This window comes from Stegostoma tigrinum, chromosome 16, assembly GCF_030684315.1.
Source record: "Stegostoma tigrinum isolate sSteTig4 chromosome 16, sSteTig4.hap1, whole genome shotgun sequence".
Classification (NCBI taxonomy): Eukaryota; Metazoa; Chordata; class Chondrichthyes; order Orectolobiformes; family Stegostomatidae; genus Stegostoma; species Stegostoma tigrinum.
This window is the reverse complement of record NC_081369.1, coordinates 7,004,597-7,028,442: the sequence shown is the minus strand read 5'-3', so window position 1 is coordinate 7,028,442 and position 23,846 is coordinate 7,004,597. Positions and strand designations below refer to the sequence as shown.

Below are 23,846 nucleotides of genomic sequence, written 5' to 3'. Positions count from 1 at the left end.
TCTGTCCCTGGCTCGATCTCCGCAGAAGGTAAATAGATTACAGGAGGAAGAAAAAGAGCATTTAAAGAAGAAGCAAAAATAGTACAAGCAGAGGGAGCAGATGAGATCCAGGCAGCAGCCCTCCTGCTGTTACTCAGCGGCCATCTTGAGGTGGAATGTTCACTCCACTTCATAGCTTCCTTCAGTGCCTTGCAATCCCACCACGCTGCTCCTCCTCACAGATATTCGCTCACTCACACTTGGGCCTAATTCCTCCCATAAACATGAGTGACAGTGGGCATCGAGGGACAGCTAACAGTCCCAATCCTCCTTGACCTCTTTCACTCCAACCCCATGTGGTGGACACTTCCTGAAGGCCTAGCTTTCATGGAGCTGACGAGGCCTTGTTCTTGTTCCATCTTCTGGTGCCCTGATGGGCGTAAGGTCCAGGAAACAAGATTCATACCCTAGACAGCAAAACCATCCTTAACTGTGAACGCTGGGAATCAGAAACACAAACAGGGATCGCTGGGAAAACCCAACGGGTCCGGCAACATCTGTGGAAAGAAAATGGAGTTAACGTCTCGGGTTCGGTGACCCTTCTTTGGAACTTGTCATGGCTCAGAAAATGTTGGTTTTTTATATGTAGAAGATAGAGTTGGGGAGAGTTAACAATAGTTGGAGATAGAGCATAAAGAGACAGAGAGAAACAGTTGGGCAGACAAAGGCATGGGTGAAGGCCAATCTGGGGGAAATGAATAGCTGCTAATGTGTTCTGAAGAAGGGTCACCGGACCCAAAACGTTTACTCTGCTTTCTCTCCACCAGACCTGCTGAGCTTGTCCAGCAATTTCTGTTTCTGTCGCTGCTGTTGGAGACCATGAGTGGTTGACAGTGAGTTGCATTTTGTAACAGCCCCCGTGAAGACAAGGCCTGGCGTGCGTGGGCTGCAGAAGGATGTGGCCTCTCTCGGCGAGTCTGGGATCATAGGTAAGCACCAGTGGTGGAAAGCATCCATGTTATGCCAACACCTTTGGCGTTCTGTTCTGTCTCTCGCTGGCATGGCCCGCACTTGGTGTGACAGCGGGGGTGGAGAATCACAGTTTGAAGGACTTGGTGACTCTGATGGATGACCGCACCTCTTGGAGTCATTCGAAAACCGATGTCGCTTTGCCAATCCTTGTGTGGGCTTTGACCCTCCCTTGGAGATGCCACTCCTGATGGAGAGGAAGTCATCCACACCCTCATTATCCCATACAGCTCAGAGTTCAGTGCAGGTCTGACGTAATTTAAAATTAAAACTCTCTTCTCTTTCTGTCACACTTCAAAGCATTCTATAAATACTGGGATCAGGGGAGGACCTTTCAAAGCAGGTCTCATTTTGGTTTATCCTTTCGTTTCACTGCTAGGTGTATTGTCTGCATTATCCCTTAAGTGATCAGATGTATCTTTCAGGATACCTGTTTGTGCTGGGGTGCTGATAGACAAATGTTCCGGCTCAGATAGCTCACTGAGCCTGTCTATTTCTCAGTTCTGAAGAGACGTGATACTGGACTTGCGATGTTAACTCCCATTTCTCTCTCCAAAAGACTGTCAGACTTGCCGAGTTTCCCCAAGGTTGTCTGTGTTTCTTCCATGTGTTTCATTTCCGGATCTAGCTGCTGACTCTTTGCCAGATGCCCCCTCTAATCCTGCCTGCGGGTGAACTCATCAGCTTGCTATCTCTGTTCGCATGGGAGGCTTCACCGCATCACCTCTGACTCAGGGGTGGCACAGTGGCTCTGTGGTTAGCATTGCTGCCACACAGCGCCAGGGACAAGGGTTCAGTTCCACCCTGTCGGGTGTGGAGTATGCACATTCTCCCCCTGTCTGTGTGGGTTTCGTCTGGGTGCTCTGGTCTCCCAACACGATGTGCAGGTTAGGCGGGTTGCCGAGGTAAATTGTCTACAGTGTCCAGGGATGTGCGGGCTAGGCGGGTTAGCCATGGGGAAATGCAGGGTTATGGAGATAGGGTAGGTGGGGCTGGGTCTGTTTGAACTGCTTTTTGGAGGGTCAGTGTGGATTTGATGGGCCAAATGGTTGCCACACTGTGGGGATTCTGTGAATTTAACTGGACAATACCCGACATTCCCACTACCAAGTCTCTTGCATGCCCATTCTAACTACATCTCACCAGTAACAAAGTGAATAGACTCATTATTTGCTTGACTTGATGATTTCTGGCTGCACGTAAAACAGCCGCTTAAAGCTGTCTTCATAACTGAGAAAAATTGACAGTAATTCCATCTTTTATTGCAAAATTGCCACAATTGAACATCCTGGCTGCAGTGTCCTGGAGATTACTCTTCAATTCCTAAACCCCCAGTGAAACCCTGGAGAGTAGGGTCACATCTGCACTTTCTAACAGTGTCCCAGTAGACATTGATCAAGAGCTAGAAGCAAGGCTGATGTATCTCCTGTTTCCCAGGTCACACAGAGATGGCATCAGCCAACTGTGGTTCCTTAGCTACAGTCCCTGCTGAAAACAACCAACCAGGCACAGCTTATCTAGATTAACATTTTGTTTTGATCCATTCTTGGACACGGTTCAAGGATTGCTTCACAGATCACTGAACAAGATTCACGGAAGAGCAGAGTTGGGAATTTGCGCTGGCTCCGATTTAACAGCCGGCCATCCCCTCTTGTGCCAAATTCCCTCAGGAGCAGCACAGAGGCAAAATAAAGAGACAAATTTCTATGGTGCAAAGAGCCTGCAAGCATCCTTTTGATTACATTTTCTTCGGTTAGTAGCACTACCAGTAGCAGGGTAAAGGTCTGGAAATGTGAGTGTGCAATTAGAACCCAGAAGATGTGCCCAAATCATGCTGATTTCAAATGGAACGTTGAGTAGCTTGGTTATCTGTTTAGGTTGATGTGAAACATTTCAGTGTAGTTTTTCTTCGAATTTAGCACCTCTAAACTTGGTAGAATTGGAAGGACTGTTAGGACTGGAAAAATTAGCAATACATTATCCAGAATATTGATAGAGTTGTATATATATAAAACTACCTTCATAATGGTACCCTCAGACAGTGAAGGCCGTCAGTTTAATTGGGACAATGTAACCGTAGTAGCCCAGGCCAAACATAGACATGCATGGGAATTCCTAGAGGCATGGTTCTCCACCCATACTTCAATCAACAAACATATAGAGTTGGACCCCATATACAAGCCCATACAGATCAAACCTGGAAATGACAGTACTCACCATAACAGACCGGACAGTATAAATTCCAAGTGGAGTAGAACAACATCATTTCATCGGAGTCTCCACTGATGATGTCACCAAGCATGATGAGGAAACATCTGAACGAGAACAAGCCAGCTCGGTAAGCAAGTCAATAACCCCACCCACAACCCGAGCTACAGATCTTTGCTGAAACTTTATAGTGGTATGGAGATGTGCAGCGTGGAAGCAGGCCCTTTGGTCCAGCTCGTCCTTGCCAACCAGATATCCTAACTTAATCTAGATCTTTTTGTCAGCATTTGGCCCATATCCCTCTAAACCCTTCCTTTTCATGCACTTTTAAATGTTGTAATTGTACCAGCCTCCACCACTTCCTCATTCCATACACACACCACTCTCTGCATGAAAAAGTTGCCCTTCAGGTCCCTTTTAAATCTTTTTCCTCTCACCTTAAACCCATGCCCTCTGGTTTTAGACACCCCTACCCTGGTGAAAAGACCTTGTCTGTTCACCCTATCCATGCCCCACATGATTTTATAAACCTCTATAAGATCACCTCTCAGCCTCTGACATTCCAGGGAATATAGCCCCAGCATATTCAGCCTCTCCCTATAGCTCAAGCCCTCCAACCCTGGCAACATCCTGGTAAATGTTTTCTGAACCCTTTGAAATATAACAGCATCCTTCCTACAGCTGGAAGACTAGAACTGAATGCAATATTCGTAATGCGTCCTAACCAATGTTTTGTCCAGCCACAACATGACCCCGCAACTCTGAGACTCAATGCATTGACCAATAAAGGCAAGTGTACCGAACACTTTCTTCACTACCTGCGACTTCACTTCCAGGGAACTCTATGCCTGCAGTTCAAGGACTCTTTGCTCAGCAACATTCCCCAGGACCCTCCCATGAAGTGCATAAGTCCTGCTCTGATTTGCCTTTCCAAAATGCAGCACCTCACATGTATCTAAGTTACACTCCATCTGCCACTCCTTGGCCTATTGGCCCATACACAGAGATTTGAATAAAATCCTATGAAGGCAATGTAAAAATTAAAATACAGTTAGCTGAGGAAAGTAGAACAAAAAGCATGCCCCAGTTAGGGTCATCCATTGTATCACTGAAAAACCCTTCAGAACAATAAAGGAAGATATTCTCCTACCCTTATGCAGCCTGGTTAACTGCTGGCATTGAAATATGGTTAAATTGTAAGCAAGCCATTTCTTGGATCAAAAATTGTGACACCAAACTTGAAAATAAATTAATAGACCTACCCAACATCAACATCATCATTAAACATCACAATGGCACAGGCAAACCAGTCAAATTTCTCCTCAGTAATAGCTGCAGGTGTGGTGCCAGAATTGGGAAGAGCTGGTAGTCAAGGAATGGCCTGACATATAGAATGATGCAATCAATATTCCCAACTGCTCCATCACCATCCCTGGGTAGGTCCTGTACAAACCTCCTGGACAGGGCAGACACATCCAGTGACACAGTTTGAAGGAAATGGGTCCTCAGCATTGATTCCGAAACTCATGAAGTCTCCTGGCCTTAGGTCAAACATGCACAAGGAAACCACTTGGTCACAACTCTTCCTCAGCTACATTTAGAACTTGGAAGTGGCACTTCAGGTGGTGAGGGCACAGAATGAGTCATGCACTTTCCACCATCAAGAGTAGCTCAGTAGCATGAAGGGCTCTCGTGGTGCTCTGGCACTTTCAAAGAGTCAATAAGTCATGGAAACAGACCCTTCGGTCCAACTAGTCCATGCTGACCATGTTCTCAAACTAAATTAGCCTCACTTGTCTGCATTTGGAACATTTCCCTCCAAGCCTTTCTTATTAATGTATTATCCAACGTCTTTTAAATGTTGTAACTGTACCTGCACCTACCACTTCCTCTGGAAGTTCATTCCACATGCGAACCACTCTCTGTGATGGAGTAGAAGATGCTGGAATCTGGAAGTACTGGAAGCTATTGCTCCCCCTTTCTCTCGGTTACAACTAGAAGCTAGGATTTCTCTTCCTACTGCAGGCACTCCAGGTGTGAAAATTTGATTTCTGAATTTGCCTTTTGGCCTGGTGGTATGCTTATAGCATGGAGATATATTGGAAGAATTAAGTATTAATAAAAACAGACATTGCTAGAAAAGGCCACCCAGGTTGACAGTGTTTTAGCTTTTATTAATAGAGGGATCGAGTTCCAGAACCAAGAGGTTATGGTGAAGCTGTACAAAACTCTGGTGCGGCCGCACTTGGAGTATTGTGTACAGTTCTCGTCACCGCATTACAAGAAGGATGTGGAAGCTTTGGAAAGGGTGCAGAGGAGATTTACTAGGATGTTGCCTGGTATGGAGGGAAGGTCTAACGAGGAAAGGCTGAGGGACTTGAGGCTGTTTTCATTAGTGAGAAGAAGGTTGAGAGGTGATTTAATTGAAACATATAAAATAATCAGAGGGTTAGATAGGGTGGATAGGGAGAGCCTTTTTCCTAGGATGGTGACGGCAAGCATGAGGGGGCATAGCTTTAAATTGAGGGGTGAAAGATATAGGACAGATGTCAGAGGTAGTTTCTTTACTCAGAGAGTAGTAAGGGAATGGAACGCTTTGCCTGCAACGGTAGTAGATTCACCAACTTTAGGTACATTTAAGTCGTCATTGGATAAGCATATGGACGTACATGGAATAGTGTAGGCTAGATGGGCTTGAGATCGGTATGACAGGTCAGCTCAACATCGAGGGCCGAAGGGCCTGCACTGTGCTGTAATGTTTTATGTTCTATGTTAAGGTCTGGCAGCATCTCTGAAGAGAAAATCAGAGTTAATGTTTCAGGTCCGTTGAACCGTCCTCAGGGCAGAGCCAGGTTTTAGTAATAGTTACTGTAACCATTGTTCTGTAAAATTTTCGAATAGAGTTAAGTTATTCCAAGAACTTCTTTCTTATGTTGTATTTTAACTATAGTGTTTGAATAAATTGTGTTGTGCCCAACATCGAGAGCTTTGACCAGTCGCAATGCATCTGGAACACAGCACTTTACTTAAAAATAAGAAAAAGTTAAGATCTAGGCTATTGTCTTCAAATATTTTAAGGGGGTTTGCTTCAGCTCATAACACAAGTCAAGAGTATGCTTTTTAAATTCTACCACACTGAGAGGTACATATACACAGGGGGAGCTTGGAGAACGGGTGTACAGATTCCTGAAGATGGTTGGACAGGTAGATAAGGTAGGCCAGGAGACACGTGGGATACTCAGCTTTAGTAGACAAGACACAGCTTGTAAGAACTGCTGGAACACGATAAGTCGGAGCTCAGGTACATATATCTGGTCACCTAACTATAAGAAAGATATGACTGCACTAGAATGGATACAGACGAGATTTGTGAGGATGTTGCCTGGACAGAGTGGAAAAGAGAAACATAAGTTTATGCTTCATCTCAAATATGATAGATATTGCCATCAACAGTGCTTCCAAATGGCATTTTTTCAGCCATAACTTGCTCAGTTTGGGTTCCGCCAGGGCCACTCATTACAGCCTTGGTTCAAATATGGATGAAAGAGCTGAATTCCAGAGATGAGGTGAGAGCGACAGCCCTTGATGTCAAGTCTGCATTCAACCGAGTGTGGCATCCAGGAGTCCTGGCAAAAAAAAGGGTATCAGGGGGCAAACTCTCCAATGGTTGAAGTCGTACTTGACACATAGGAAGAGGGTTATGGTTGTGAGAGGTCAGTCATCTCAGCTCCAGGACATTTCTGCAGGAGTTCCTCAGGGTAGTGACCTAGGTCCAAACATCTTCAAAATGTTTCATCAAGGACCTTCCCTCCAATACAAGGTTAGAAGTAGGGATGTTCGCTGATGATTGCACAATGGTCAGCTTCATTTGAAACTCTTCAGGTGCGAAACTGGCCCACGTCCATCTGCAACAAGACCTGGACAGCATTTGATTTAGGCAAGTAGTTTGTGCCAAACACAACATACAAGTTCCCTCCAAGAAGCACACCATCCTGAACTGAAAACAGGATTCCTTCAGTGTCATGGGATCAAAATCTTGGAATCCTAACAGCATTGTGGCTCTCCCTACGGCCTGCGGTGGTTGAAGACGGCAGGGCACCACCACCTTCCTGACAAAACAGTAAGGACGGACAATAAATGCTGGCCCAGCTAGTCATGGCCAATAATTAATAAAAAGAAACACAAGGCAGTATTGTTTGATTCAAGAAACCATGTTAGTTGACCTTTTCATGAATCTGGGCTGTATCCTCAGTGGGACCTTGAAACTCCCTTCAGGGCAATGACCCAAACCTGGGCACAATCCTGTGTCTGCACTCTTGCTCACAATCTGAATACCTTTTTAGCATTGCTTCATTGGTTTTGTACTTATTTTTGTATTCCGTTTGGATGCGCAATGATCCACCTTGAGTATATGTGGGAATTGGACCTGGCTCATCTGGCTCAAAGGTAGGGACACTAGTGCAGTCCAATAGGGCCCGTCTCACATTGCTACGGTACCTGATGCCTTGAATATTAAAACACTTGTGTCCCATCCCTTTTCTCAACAACTATATGAAGAAGAGTGCTCACAATGGACTCCGTCCATTTCTCATTCGCTATCGGGTCGTGGATATGATTTGTCAAAATCCAATTTGTGGAATCTTAGTGTGTGCAAATTTCCTGCCCTGCCTCCCTCCGCTATGACAATGGCCGCACCTTAGAAAGGGCTCATTGGCTGCCAGGCATCTCTGGATGTTTCAATGCATAATTGCGATAAATACAGCTCTTCCCTTCGAACCATGTCAAATTCCCAACGGAGATTACTTCTAGAATGTTCTGCCCACATCCTGTGTCCTGGCTCAGGAAGGTCACTGATGTGATCATGTTGGAATGTCACATGTTGTGCATGTTTCCAAGTACAGTCACAATGTGGTCTGGAATCTACGCAGTAACACAACTAGTGATGACAAGATTAATTTATTAATTTCCTTTTAATTCACTGCACTAGCACAACTGCAGCCCATGTAAGATTAGTTATAGAGCCATAGAGTCAGGGTCATTTAGCACAGAGACAAACCCTATGGTCCAACTCACCCATGCCAACTAAACCAGACTCATTTGCCAGCATTTGGCTCACCCCCTCTAAACCCTTCCTGCTCATGTACCTGTCCAAATGTCTTTTATATGTTGTAACTGAACCAGCATCCATCACTCCCTCATTCAACATACAAACCTCTGTGTGAAAAAGATGCCCCTCAGGTCCCTTTTACATCATTCTCCTCTCACCTTAAAAATATGCCCCCCAGTTTCGAATGCCCCCGGCCAAGGGAAATGATTTAATAAATCCCTATAAGGTCACCTCTCAGCCTCCTGTGCTCCAGTGAAAAATGCCTCAGCCTGTCCAGCCCCTCCTTATGGCTCAAACCTTCCACTCCTGGCAAAATCCTTGAGAATTTCTTCTGAACCCTTTGTAATTTGAAAATATCCTTCCTGTAGCAGGACGACCAGAATGGTGCACTCCAAAAGTGGCCTCACCAATGTCCTCGTGACGTCCCACCTCCCAGCCTCAACGGTCTGAGCAATGAAGGCAAAACCATGCCAAATGCCTCATTAACAACCCAGTCTGCATGTGATTCTACTTTCAAACATTATGGGGCAGGAGAGGGAATTATACCCCATGGCTGGGGTGCTGGGGGTATTGAAGCCACCAGCTTAGAGAGTGATTTTGGAGATTTCAAAGGAAGATTTCCTCTTCTTCACACTCCTGGATGGATACATTCAAGTCGGTGGGAAATGAGAGGAGGTGGCTTGTTGCGAAGTGGAGGAGTGAGATTTTTCCCTCCCCTCCGCATCAACTCCACGTACTGAAGGAAATCTTCTCAGACACAACACTCTCAAAGACTAAGATCTCGAGCTTGAGGGCCCATGTAAATCCTCCCCACCTCGTGTGCCCAGCTCCTGCATCTGAACACTGAATAACCACTGTCATCCCAGAACTCTAAGTGTGAGGAATGGCCCAGTACGATCATTCACCCACCCCCCCCCCAGTACGATCATTCACCCACACCCCCCCCCCACATCTCAAACGTGGGCAAACATGTTGGCAATAGATGAATGTACCACACACCACATTCCCCGTGGGATCTGTCAGGGATCACTGTTGTGGTCCGTGTGGACCATGTCATAGAGTCATAGAGATATACAGCACAGAAACACTGCAACTGAAAACTGAAAATACAGCACTGAAAATTTTGTCAAACATTAAGATTGACAAGTCGCCAGGCCCGGATCAGATTTGTCCTCGGCTGCTTTGGGAAGCGAGAAATGCAATTGCTTTGCCACTTGCGAAGATCTTTGCATCCTCGCTCTCCACTGGAGTCGTACCTGAGGACTGGAGAGAGGCAAATATAATTCCTCTCTTCAAGAAAGGAAATAGGGAAATCCCCGGCAATTATAGACCGGTAAGTCTCACGTCTGTCGTCTGCAAGGTGTTAGAAAGGATTCTGAGGGATAAGATTTATGACCATCTGGAAGAGCATGGCTTGATCAAATACAGTCAACACGGCTTTGTGAGGGGTAGGTCATGCCTTACAAACCTTATCGAGTTTTTTGAGGATGTGACTAGAAAGGTTGATGAGGGTCGAGCTGTGGATGTGGTGTATATGGACTTCAGTAAGGCATTTGATAAGGTTCCCCATGGAAGGCTCATTCAGAAGGTCAGGAGGAATGGGATACAGGGGAACTTAGCTGCTTGGATACAGAATTGGCTGGCCAACAGAAGACAGCGAGTGGTAGTAGAAGGAAAATATTCTGCCTGGAAGTCAGTGGTGAGTGGGGTTCCACAGGGCTCTGTCCTTGGGCCTCTACTGTTTGTAATTTTTATTAATGACTTGGACGAGGGAATTGAAGGATGGGTCAGCAAGTTTGCAGACGACACAAAGGTCGGAGGTGTCGTTGACAGTGTAGAGGGCTGTTGTAGGCTGCAGCGGGACATTGACAGGATGCAGAGATGGGCTGAGAGGTGGCAGATGGAGTTCAACCTGGATAAATGCGAGGTGATGCATTTTGGAAGGTCGAATTTGAAAGCTGAGTACAGGATTAAGGATAGGATTCTTGGCAGCGTGGAGGAACAGAGGGATCTTGGTGTGCAGATACATAGATCCCTTAAAATGGCCACCCAAGTGGACAGGGTTGTTAAGAAAGCATATGGTGTTTTGGCTTTCATTAACAGGGGGATTGAGTTTAAGAGTCGTGAGATCTTGTTGCAGCCCTATAAAACTTTGGTTAGACCGCACTTGGAATACTGCGTCCAGTTCTGGGCGCCCTATTATAGGAAAGATGTGGATGCTTTGGAGCGGGTTCAGAGGAGGTTTACCAGGATGCTGCCTGGACTGGAGGGCTTATCTTATGAAGAGAGGTTGACTGAGCTCGGTCTCTTTTCATTGGAGAAAAGGAGGAGGAGAGGTGACCTAATTGAGGTATACAAGATAATGAGAGGCATGGATAGAGTTGATAGCCAGAGACTATTTCCCAGGGCAGAAATGGCTAGCACGAGGGGTCATAGTTTTAAGCTGGTTGGTGGAAAGTATAGAGGGGATGTCAGAGGCAGGTTCTTTACGCAGAGAGTTGTGAGAGCATGGAATGCGTTGCCAGCAGCAGTTGTGGAAGCAAGGTCATTGGGGTCATTTAAGAGACTGCTGGACATGCATATGGTCACAGAAATTTGAGGGTGCATACATGAGGATCAATGGTCGGCACAACATTGTGGGCTGAAGGGCCTGTTCTGTGCTGTACTGTTCTATGTTCTATGTTCTATGTTCTAGAAACAGACCCTTCAACCCAACTCATCCATGCCAACCAGATATCCTAACTTAATTGAGTCCCATTTGCCAGTATTTGGCCCATATCCCTCTAAACTCTTCCTATTCATCTATTCATCCAGATGCCTTTTAAATGTTGTAACTGTACCAGCCTCCACCACTTCCTCTGGCAGCTCATTCCATTCACACACAACCCTCTGTGTGAAAAAGTTGCCCCTTAGGTCCCTTTTAAATCCTTCGCTCTCACTTAAACCTCCTCTAGATTAGGACACCTCCACCATGGGGAAAAAAACCGTTGCTATTCACCCTATCCATGCCTCTTGTGATTTTACAAACCTCTGAAAAACCATAAGACATAGGAATGGAAGTAAAGCCATTCGACCCATCGAGTCCACTCCGCCATTTAAATCATGGCTGATGGGCATTTCAACTCCACTTCCCCGCACTCTCCCCATAGCCCTTAACTCCTTGCGAGATCAAAAATTTATCAGTCTCTGGTTGTCTGATTTTCTTTGACAATCTCTGATTATCAATCTCTGGCTGTGTCAAGAGAATAGAACAGACTAGGAGTTCATTTCTGTAACTCCCCACAGAAGAAATTCTTGATCACTAGACTTTTGGAAGAGAATTTCCCCAATAAAGGAAAGGAAAATCGAGGGCAGATCACTCAAGCTGTTATCGCCTGACGAGGTCACCCCTCAGCCTTCAACGCTCCAGGGAAAATAGCCCCAGCTTATTCAGCACCTCCCTGTAGCTCAAATCCTCCAACCCCAGCAACATCCTTATAAATCTTTTCTGAGCCCTTTCAAGTTTCACAACATCCTTCCTATAACACGGAGACCAGAACTGCACACAGTATTCCAAAGATGACCTCACCAATGCCCTGTACGGCTTCAACATGACCTCACAACTCCTAAATTCAATGCACTGACCAATAAAGGCAAATGCCTTCTACATTATACTATCTGTCTGCAACTCCACTTTCAAGGAACTATGAACCTTCACCCAAAAGTAACAACACTACCCAGGACCCTACCATTAAGTGCGTAAGTCCTGCCCTGATTTGCCTTTCCAAAATGCAGCTCCTCACATTTATTTAAATTAAACTCCATCTGCGGCTCCTTGACCCATTGGCCCATCTGATCAAGGATCTGTTTTACTCTGAGGTAATGTGTTCCCGTTGTGCTCTTAGATAACCCGGATCATATTTGGATACTCTCTGAGTGTATTCGGATTCCCCGTGACCTCATTTACTTTAAATAAATAATGAGACAGTTGGGAGGAGGTCTCTACAGTTTATGTAGTTGCTATAAAACATTGTGCCCACATTCAATAGATTCACCCTAGCACTGTTTTATGTCAGAGCACAGAGTGAGGATGAGTCAATTAGCATATATGAAGTGCTGTGTAGAGTCAGAAAGGGCCATTTAGGAGGATATTAAGGGTTGGTATGAGTCCTGTTTTGCTGTGCAGAAATCTCCAAAGGATAAACTACTTGAGAAAGAAAATATGCATTTACATTGTTGGAATGCAGAGTTGAGGTCAAAATCAGATCAACCCCATGTCAAAGATTTGGAACAAGTGCACGAAATTGGGATTGGCACAATTTTACCAGCAGTTATGTGGCACAGACTCAATGGGCCAAAGGGCTTTTAGTGCGCTGTATGAATCTATTAATCTCTAATCCCAGTGATGCTAAAATAGCGTAGTTAGCTTGTCCAAATTGTTGAGGGAGAAATATTGGCCAGGGGTCCAAGAAGAATTCTCTTAATCTACTTTGAATAGTACCACGGGATGTTTTACAACTGCCAGAGCAGGAAGACAAGGTCTCAATTTAACCTGTCACCCAAAAACAAAAGGCCCTCCAGCAATAGTCCCTCAGCAAAGCACTCAGACGGGCATCAGCCTAGATATCAAGCTCATGTCCACTACCCTCTAACTTGGATGCTGCTGACTGAGCAACAGTTCTCACTGTCACGTTGTGCCTCTGCTTGAAAGGCTGCAGTGAGGCCCTAAGGCCTTCCTGTCCTTGTGCCAGGTCCACAGTTGACTGTTGAGCGGACGATCCAGGTTTATCCTTCCAGCTGGAATGTGAAGTTTTCCCCCAAAATCCCAGGATTTTGGCGGTTTTTAACTGTGAAACCCCTCCTGACACGTTGTCAAAATGATAATAAAAGAAGTTTCAAGCGGCATTGACCAATCTCTCAGGGCTGCCTCTGAGGCGGCAAACAATGGCTGGCCTCCCTTTGGCGATGTTCGACGTTGGTTTTAGCATGCCGCTCCTTTGTCACTCCGTTCATTTTCTCCGTCTTTCTCTTCCTGCAGACTGCTTCCCACCGCGCATCCGCCTCCAGCCCGGAGGGCGAGACGCTCTGGACTGGCGCCACCTCTACCGCCTTCACTCTGCGATCAGCTGGCAGGATCTGAGACTTGAGCAGGGTGAGTCGGGGCTTTTACACCCATCTCTCTCTTCCTTACCTCACCTTCCCCCCACACCACCAACCACCGACTCCCCTCCACCCCTCTCCACCTCTCCCAGTGTCATTCCCAATGCCCTTCCTGATGGCCGTACCCTTCACCCTCTACCCATGCTTTAGCCCAGAGCCTTTGGGTTAACAAGTGTGCCAGGGCCATCCAAAGATTTATTAGGATACCCTCTTCCAGGGTCCATTTTCCTCGTGTAATCCGAGTGAGTCAGAACTAACAGTCTTGACATAATGCAGTATCATAGCATTGAGCATTAACTAAACTGTCCTCTCCGCACTGTGCGTTCCTGTTGCCCAATCCGATCATTAACCATTGTACCTTGCATATCCTCTCGCTCCTCACTAAATAGAGAATGTTTTTGATTCGGTTTATTATTGTCAAACTTACCTGGGTAGAGTGAAAGGTTTTGTTTTGCTTGCAGTACGGGCTGATCATACCGTACCAAAATTATAGAGCGATAGAAACAGGGCGAGGATTACAATGTTGTGGGCTGCAGAGAAGGTGGAAGAAAAGTGAGATCAACATTAAATTTGAAATCTGAGAGGTCCACTCGGAAGTCTAATGGCAGCCGGGAAGAACCGGTTCTTGAACCTGCTGGTGCATGAGTGTAAACCTTTGCATTTTCTGCCCAATTGAAGAGGTTATAACCGGGGTGGGAGCAGTCTGTGCTGATGTTGGTTGCCTGTCGATGGCAAAGAGAAACGTACATTGAGTCCACGGATGGAAGGTTAGCTTGTGTGATGGTCTGGGCTGTGTTCACAACTCTCTGTAGTTTCTTATGGTCCTAGGCAGAGCAAGTTGCCATTCCAAGTTGAGACGCATCTAGATAGAATGTCAGTGGCGAGTGTTGCCAGCTCAGATATGTTAACATCACATTAGACAAGTAAGTGCCTCGATCACGCTGACAAGGTGAAATTGACTTCCGCGGCATTGCTTTGGCTTTTCTTCACTTCCAGGATAACAGCTTCTGAAGCCAGGCTTTCGGATTACCGCTGTGTCAGAGCTGGGGGATGTGCGGGTCATTTCGCTCGATTAGCCCTGAAACAGCGTCAAGCTGGGTTCGAAACGTTAACCCCGTTTCTCTCCCTGCAGATGCTGGAGAACCTGCTGAGTTTACCCAGCATTCTCTGCTTTTATTACTCCTCTTTTTGGGATGTGGGTTCAAATTCTCAAATGGGACAAACGGTGAGCTTTAAACTCAACAAGAGTCTTCAACAAAAATAAGCGTTTCTAGTGCTGACCGTTGTCAATAGTCATAAAAACCCCATCTGGTTCGCTATTGCCTTCTTGCATCTCTGCCTGGCCTGGCCTACACCTAACTCCAGACCCACCAGGAACGTGGTTGCTATGGGGATTTGGGGAGGGGGCAATAATTGTTAGCGTAGCCAATAATAGTCTCATCCCCCGATGTACACAGTTTTAATAGAAAGCAGTTGAGGAGAAAGCATTAACTGTTTGCAAGAAGGAGTTAGATATAGTTCCTAGGGCTAAAGGGATCGAAGGGAGAAAGTAAGTACAGGGGACTGTGTTGGTTGATCAGCCATAGCTTTATTGAATGGTGTAGGAAGCTCAATTGCCTGAACAGCTTACTGCTGTTCCAATTTCTCAGTATTTCTATGTTTCTAGTCCTAGTCGATACCCACATTCAGGCCCCATCTGGCACAGTTTCCGTATCAATATTTTTACAGGTCATTTGTGACTGTGCTCAGTTGGATTATCACTGACCAAGGTCCTGCCGCAGTTGAAATGTCAGGACACGTTGGAGGGCATTGGGGAGGGACGGTTTGATGGGGAAAAACTGCCCGCTGCCCCCATGGCCGCCTCTCGGCCACTCTTAGCCCTGGCAATGGCACCAGCTGCTTTGCCCACCTCAAGGCAGAGTCCCCCATCACAGAGTTGTCAGTCAGGCGGGCGCCACCTCCTGCAGCATTCATCAGCTCCAGCCGAGAGCAGTGACCATGGCCAACTCACCACGCTAAGGGAGGAGCCAGCTAAGCCCTGGGTCTCAGTGAGGAGAGTGGACGGGGTGATTCAGGAGGCAATGGGAGGGTAAAACGGGGAGGCAGATTTGAGGGGATTCCCTCCAATGGATCCCGGGGACCCACAAGTGGGGCCCTTGCCTTAATCATCAGAAGAGTGTGCAACAGCATTGTCAGGCAGGTGCCCATCCTGAGTAAAATGCCAATGGTGACAGAATTAAGACCAGATCTGACCATTCATTGGGCATTCAGGCATCTTAAGGCTGAGTTCAAAATGTATTTTACCTGTGTTAATTTTCACAAAGCAAAGATTCCTTTCCTATCTCAATGCATTCTCTCTGCCTCTCTATCCGTCAGTATCTCTCATATGTCTCTCATCTGTTCTCTCTCCCTCTCTTTTGATCTCTGACTAATTGCATGACAGTAGACCAGGAGTTGGGATTAAACACGATGGGGAGGTAGTGACACCTGGGATTCTCTGATCAATCCTGCTTTTGGGGGGACACGGAGAACAGTAAGTCAGTCAGTATTGAACAGTAGACTTGTGAGGGAGATAGATAAACACTGTGCACTTGTGCTTTGTTAGACTTGTGGATCAGACGGATGAACCGCCTGTCCATTGCCCTGTTAGATTCATTCCTGACTATTGGCAGCTTTAGCAGGAAAGGGTAATGGTGCATCATTGAGAGGAGCAAAATTATGTTGGCGTAGAAGAATAAGTGCAGACAACTCTGTTTAATTCTCCCAATACGTGCAATCTTGCAACGTCTTTACGTTCCAAGATGGTAGCTAACAAGTTAACCCAACATAACAAAATGTGAGGCTGGATGAACACAGCAGGTCCAGCAGCATCCCAGGAGCACAAAAGCTGACGTTTTGGGCCTAGACCCTTCATCAGAGAGGGGGATGGGGTGAGGGTTCTGGAATAAATAGGGAGAGAGGGGGAGGCAGACCGAAGATGGAGAGAAAAGAAGATAGGTGGAGAGGAGAGTATAGGTGGGGAGGTAGGGAGGGGATAGGTCAGTCCAGGGAAGACGGACAGGTCAAGGAGGTGGGATGAGATTAGTAGGTAGGAAATGGAGGTGCAGCTTGGGGTGGGAGGAAGGGATGGGTGAGAGGAAGAACAGGTTAGGGAGGCAGAGACAGGTTGGACTGGTTTTGGGATGCAGTGCGTGGAGGGGATGAACTGGGCTGGTTGTGTGGTGCAGTGGGGGGAGGGGACGAACTGGGCTGGTTTTGGGATGCAGTGGGGGAAGGGGAGATTTTGAAGCTGGTGAAGTCCACATTGATACCATTGGGCTGCAGGGTTCCCAAGCGGAATATGAGTTGCTGTTCCTGCAACCTTCGGGTGGCATCATTGTGGCACTGCAGGAGGCCCATGATGGACATGTCATCTAAAGAATGGGAGGGGGAGTGGAAATGGTTTGCGACTGGGAGGTGCAGTTGTTTATTGCGAACCGAGCATGCCCCACCACATCCCAAACCAGCCCAGTTCGCCCCCTCCACCCACTGCATCCCAAAACCAGTCCAACCTGTCTCTGCCTCCCTAACCTGTTCTTCCTCTCACCCATCCCTTCCTCCCACCCCAAGCCGCACCTCCATCTCCTACCTACTAACCTCATCCCACCTCCTTGACCTGTCCGTCTTCCCTGGACTGACCCATCCCCTCCCTACCTCCCCACCTATACGCTCCTCTCCACCTATCTTCTTTTCTCTCCATCTTCGGTCCGCCTCCCCCTCTCTCCCTATTTATTCCAGAACTCTCACCCCATCCCCCTCTCTGATGAAGGTTCTAGGCCCGAAACGTCAGCTTTTGTGCTCCTGAGATGCTGCTTGTCCTGCTGTGTTCATCCAGCCTCACATTTTATTATCTTGGATTCTCCAGCATCTGCAGTTCCCATTATCACTGATACAAGTTAACCCAACAGTTTTTCACTCCTGACATTGATGCTCAGTAGACAATTTTGTTTTTAAGTGCAGCGATCTTGAGTGGCGATAGATGTGTTCTTTTTCTCGCTCGGTGTTGCTAAAAGCCAGGAATCTGTGGGCAGCCTATGCCGCAGTGCTCACCGTGTCTGTGCAAATAGAAGGCTTAGTTCACATTGCTGTAACAATCAGGCGGCATTCCTTAATCCCAACTGGTAAAGAAGATACTGCTTAATGGGGTTTAATAGGGTGTCTGCTTCTATTTAACATCCGGTGATCACTGCACTGCAGACTTTTCCTGACTGAATGCCATATGCAGCATAATATTCCAACAAAGCTGTAACAGCTTTGGGTCCTGTTTGGGAGACTGAGAGTCGACAAGCTGCTGGAGACTTTAACGAACTGCGTCAGCACTTGGGTCTTGCTGTCTGATTGTTCCTTGTCTCTACACATTTTGCTGGTGCTGCAGACTGACCTTGCGTTCGAAGGGCCAACGATGCCCTGCAAAGCTGATGGTTTGCCCATTAGTGTCTACTTCACCCCTGATAGGCTGCATTGAGGGTGGGGTGCAGGCAGCCATGGTGGAATAGTAGTAGTCTAGCAGGAAATAGGGGTTTGGGTTCAAATCCCACCAGAGGGTATGGTGGAATTTATATCCAATTCATGAAGAAAATCTGAATTAAAAGCGAGACTCAACAATGGCGACTATGTAACTGTTAAATTCTTCTAGAAACCCAACTGGCTATACTTTAGGGAAGGAAATCTGCCAAGCAGGATGAAATGGGTCTTGGCCAGTCTCAGGCTGACTTAATTCCGTGTGCACATGCTGTATGTGAGTGTGAGTGAGTGTGTGAGTGCGAGTGTGAGTGTGTGCGTGAATATGAGTGTGTGTGTATGTGAGTGTGTGCGTGAGTATGAGTGTGTGTGTGTGAGTGTGAGTGTGAGTGTGTGTGTGTGTGTGTGTATGTGTGTGTGTGTGTGTCTGTGTGTCTGTGTCTGTGTCTGTGTGTGCATGCTTGCTCAGGAGGAAGCCCTCAGCTCTCTGGATTGTAGCTGCAACCATCCAGCATCTTGATCCCTGGAAAATCATGGGAATCATAGCCATACGGTCACACAGCACAGAAACAGACCCTTTGGCCCAACCATCCATGCTGAACATAATTCCAAACTAAACTAGACCAACCTGCCTGCTCCTGACCCATATCCCTTCAAACATTTCTTATTTGTGTACTCCTCAAAATGTCTTTTAAACATTATAATTGTACCCACATCCACCACTTCCTCAGGAAGCCCATTCCACATGCGAACCACTCTGTGGTAAAGATTGCCTCTTAAGTCTCACCTCTCACCTTAAAAATGTGTCCCCTGGTCTTGAAATACCCCATCCTCGGGCAAAGACAACTGCCATTAACCCTATCTGTACCCCTCATGATTTTATAAGTTTCTATAACAACGTCCGTCAACCTCCTACGCTCCAGTGAAAATAGTCCCAGCCAATCCAGCCTGCCTTTATAACTCAAACTCTCCACACCTGGCAACATCCTGGTAAATCTCTTCTGAATCCTCTCCAGCTTGGTAATATCCTTTCTACATCTGGGCAGTCGGAACTGGATACAGTATTCCAGAACAGGCCTCACCAACATCCTGTACAACTTTAACATGACTTCCCAACTCATATACGCAAAGGGTCTGAGTGATAAAGTCAAGCATGCCAAATGCCTTTTTAACCGTCCTGCCCAAATGTGATGCAAACTTCAAAGCATGATGTACCTGCACCCCTAGGTCCTTCTGTTCTACAACATTACCCAGAACCCTCCCATTAATTGTATAAGCCCAACCCTTATTTGTTGTACCAAAATGCAATATTTCACATTTATCCAGACTAAACAAATAACATATTCAAGAGGTGGCTAGATATAGCACTTGGAGCAAATGGGATCAAAGCCTATGGGGAGAAAGGAAGGTTAGGCTATTGGGTTGGACGATCAATCATGATTGTGAAGAATAGTGGAGCAGGCTTGAAGGGCTGAATGGCCTCTTCCTGTTCCTATCTTCTATGTTTCTATGAACTTCATCTGCCGTTTTTCAGCCTATTGACCTATTTTATCAAGATCCTTTGTAATCTTAGAGGACCTTCTTCTCTTACTAACCATGAGATAACAAGAACTGGGCGGCACGGTGGCCCAGTAGTTAGCATCGCCGCCTCACAGCACCAGTGACCCAGGTTTGATTCCACCCTCGGGCGACTGTCTGTGCGGAGTTGCACATTCTCCCCGTGTCTGCGTGGGTTTCCTCCAGGTGCTCTGGTTTCCTCCCACAGTCCAAGGGTGTGCAGGTTCAGTGGATTGGCCTTGCTGAAAAAAAATTGCCGGTAGTGTTCAGGGAGGTGTAGGTTAGGTGGGTTATAGGGGGATGGGTCTGGGTGGGATGCGCCAAGCGTCAGTGTAGACTTGTTGGGCCAAAGGGCCTGTTTCCATACTGTAGGGACTCTATGAACTGCCGATGCTGGAGTCAGATATAACACAGTGTGGAGCTGGAAGAACGCGGCAGGCCAGGCAGCATCAGAGGAACAGGAAAGTTGATGGTTTGGGTCAGGACCCTGCGTTCCTCCAGCTCCATACTGTGTTGTCAGTAACTCACCATGCCTTCTATATTCTAATCCAAGCCATGTATTTGAATGACAAACATAAAGAGGACCCAGAACAGATCCCTGTGGAATACCAAGACAACAAAATGTGAGGCTGGATGAACACAGCAGGCCAAGCAGCATCTCAGGAGCACAAAAGCTGATGTTTCGGGCCTAGACCCTTCATCTAGACCCTGATGAAGGGCCTAGGCCCGAAACGTCAGCTTTTGTGCTCCTGAGATGCTGCTTGGCCTGCTGTGTTCATCCAGCCTCACATTTTGTTGTCTTGGATTCTCCAGCATCTGCAGTTCCCATTATCCCTGTGGAATACCGCTGGTCACTGGACTCCAGTCCAAAAATCAACCCTCCACCACCACTCCCAGTCCCCTGCCGTTAATCCAATTATGTATCCAATTGGCAAGCTCACCCCGAATCCTGTGCGACCTAATTTCACTGATTAGTCTACCATGCGGAACCTTGTCAACAGTTTTACTCAAATCCAAATAAGCAATGTCTACTGCTCTGCCATCATCAACCTTTTTGGCAACTTCCTCAAAAAACTCAATCAAGTTTGTGAGGCGTGATTTTCCTCACACAAAACCACACCGATGATCCCTACCCAATTACTGCCTCTTTAAATGACCATAAATCTTATCTTGTGTCACCACTTCCAACAATTTACCCACAACTAAAGTCAGATTCACAGGTCTGTCATTCCCCTTTTTCTCTTTATAACCTTTCTTAAACAATGATACCATATTAACCACCCCCCAATCATCAGGCACCTCGCCTGTAATTATAGATGATGCAAATATGTCTGCAAGGGCTCTTGTAATTTCCTCCTTACTTCTCACAACATTTCTGGGATACATTAGTTCAGGCCCCAGAGATTTATCCACCTTTGTATTCTCTAAGACCTCCCAAATGTCCTCTCCTGTAATGTGACCAGTTTTTAAAACATCAAAATTTATTTCCCTGCATTCTCTAGACTCCATTTTTCTCCACAGTAAAAACTGACACAAAATATTCATTTTGTATCTCCTCCATCTCCTGGGATAGAACACAGAGATGACCTCTTTCAATCGATGCTATACCGTTCTCCACCACTGAGTTCTGAGTCGAGAATATAATTTATTTGAGACCCTTTGCAGAGGCTTTTTTGAGAAAGATACTCATTTTTCAGAAAATCCTTGCAGTCCCACTTCTGTGAAGTTCATAAATACACAAGGTCGACAATTTCACATTAGCAGCAAAATACAGGAATTCAATCATTGTTAGCATTCACTGTGGAATTTAACTCACACTGAAAGGAAGTTACCCTACAGATCTAATTGTTATGAAGCCATAGAGCCATACAGCATGGAAACAGACCCTTCAGCCCATCCAGACTGTGCCGACCATAATCCCAAACTAAACTAGTCCCACTTGCCGGCGATTGGCCCATATCCCTCCAAGCCTTTCCTATTCCTCCAGGGACCAGATGAAGATAATATTACAAAGCTGATCATTGTGAAACCGAATACATCCTGAGTCTCTGGCTATGTATTCACTATTGGGGACAACATGTATAGCAAACTGGACAAACACACTCCTGATCCCCCCTTCACAGCATTGCGTTGGACATACAGACCCCCATTTCTGCTGGGTTCCAAAGACTCCAGAGGTATTCCAGAATTTCTACCATTCCCCTCATTCCCACCTCCCGGTTCTCCTCGGTTCCCTACGGAGTGTTGTGTACTGAGTCTATCCCCAGCTCTCCCGACCTTCACAATGAAGGACTGGCTTGTCCTGCAGTTGGCACAGCATTGGGCCATATTCTTGGAGATTCTTAACTCCTTATGGGAGTCATGAAGTTGATATGGATTTGGAAGCCTTTCTGAAAGGTAACATCTGAATGTCTTCAGCCATGCTCCTGGCCCAGCTTCCATGCGCACCACTATGCCCCTCATGCCAACTCACACCCCTCTGGCCCACATCCCACTTCAACTCATGAGAGCAGTTGTAAGAATGATTCCAGTTGAAATGTACAGCTCATTATGACTGCTTGGCAAAGAACTCAGACGACTGAAAGCATTAGCTCAGCAGAGGGTTCTCAACCAGAAACATTGCTTGTTTTGCATCTGACATATATTTTTTCTGCAAACCTTTTGTCAATGTTTTAGCACTTATTTATTGAAGATTAAGTTGTGTTGAATCATAGAATAGAATCCCTACAGTGTAGAAACAAGCCGTTTGGCCCAACAAGTCCACCCCACTCCTCAGAGGTGCATCTCACCCAGACCCATTCCCCCAACCCTGCATTTCTCCATGTCTAGCCCAAACATTCCTGGACACTATGGGCAATTTAGCATGGCCAATCCACCCAGCCTGCACATCTTTGTGACTGTGAGAGGAAACCACAGCCCCCGGAGGAAACCCACGCAGACACGGGGAGAGTGTGCAAACTCCAGTCACCTGAGGGTGGAATCGAACCTGGGTCCCTGCCGGTGTGAGGCAGCAGTGCTAACCACTGAGCCACCACGCCACCCCTGTGGCGATTGTCTGAAGCCTTTGTTATGAATACATTGATTTTCTGATGAACTGACATTTTTTTACAGGGGCATTGGGACAGCAAGCTTCTCATTTCCAAAGACAGGCAAAGGGATCTTTTATTTCCTGAGCAGTTCCACAAATTCCACTGATTCGATATGGCTCAACAGGGGTGCTGGTCACAGTGAACATGGGGTGAATAGCATGGAAAGGGCCATGTATTAACATTATTTTAAATGGAAGGTTTAAGAAGGTGAAGGAGGGGAATGCTTTGATAAGGAGAGTGTACGGGGGAGAGAAGGGTTGGAGGAGTTGGACTGCAAGGACCAGAGAGCCTAATGTCCTTTAATGTGACTTTGAGTCCTAGAGGACAGACCTGAGCTTGTTAACCAATTGGCCCTCAGCTCCATGGCTCCCTAAAATGGGGTTCAGGGCTCAGCTACCCCAACTCCATCTGACACCCCCAGCCCTCTGTCACTCCACCCACCCTTGTTCCCAGGATCTTCACAAGGAGGTGGCTGTGGAATTTCTTTATCCAATTTGCGCTACCTGCCTCAACAACAAAAAATGTGTGCCAAAACATCGGCTCGTAGGCTGCTTTGAGCTTTGTGTCCAAAACATAAAACAGTCCATCACATGACGGAAGTATGCGATGAATCCCAGAACAATAATAACCATGGAAACCAGGGAGAGAGAGAGGCTAAGGCTAGAAGGAGGAAGGCACACAGAAAGCCTGATATCAGGCTGTGCTAAACAAACAGCAAAATGCTCTTCAAACATATTAATATTAAAAGATTAGCGAAAGGTAGAGTGGAACAAAGTAGAGTCCAAAAGGAACAAGCAGGAAAAGCTGCTCACTGAAATAAAAGACATGATAGAGACGCTAAATGAATACTTTGCTTCTGCCTTGACCAATTTAGACCTCTCCATTTCCATTTCCAGCTTATATACCAACATTTACTATAAACCCACAGACACCCATAGCTACCCAGACTACATCTTCTCCCACCCTGTATCCTGCAAAAGCTCCATCCCATTTCCCCAATTCCTCCTTCTCCATCACATCTGCTCTGAGACATTCCCATGCATCTGGATATCCACCTTTTTCAAACAATGCTCTTCCCCGCAACCACCCCCCCCCCGCCAAACCCTGTCATCCAGATAGCCCTCAACTGCGCCTACTCCATTCCCTGCTCCACAGCTCTTAACTAACACCCCAAACATAACAAAGGCAGGGTTCCCCTTGTCCTCACCTTCTACCCTACCTGCCTCCACGTCCAGCGT

At 46.5% G+C, this 23,846-nt stretch overlaps 1 protein-coding gene across 9 annotated transcripts in view; it reads left to right on the top strand.

The window, feature by feature from the left end:
- The window catches only part of LOC125459689 (RNA-binding Raly-like protein), a 1,242,755-nt gene that overhangs the window by 720,763 nt on the left and 498,146 nt on the right, over positions 1-23,846 (top strand). For all 9 annotated transcript variants that reach the window (XM_059651584.1, XM_059651585.1, XM_048546398.2 and 6 more), the window contains one exon: positions 13,341-13,454. In XM_059651584.1, the coding sequence (XP_059507567.1) occupies positions 13,341-13,454 (114 nt within the window). The remainder of the gene's footprint in view (positions 1-13,340; positions 13,455-23,846) is intronic.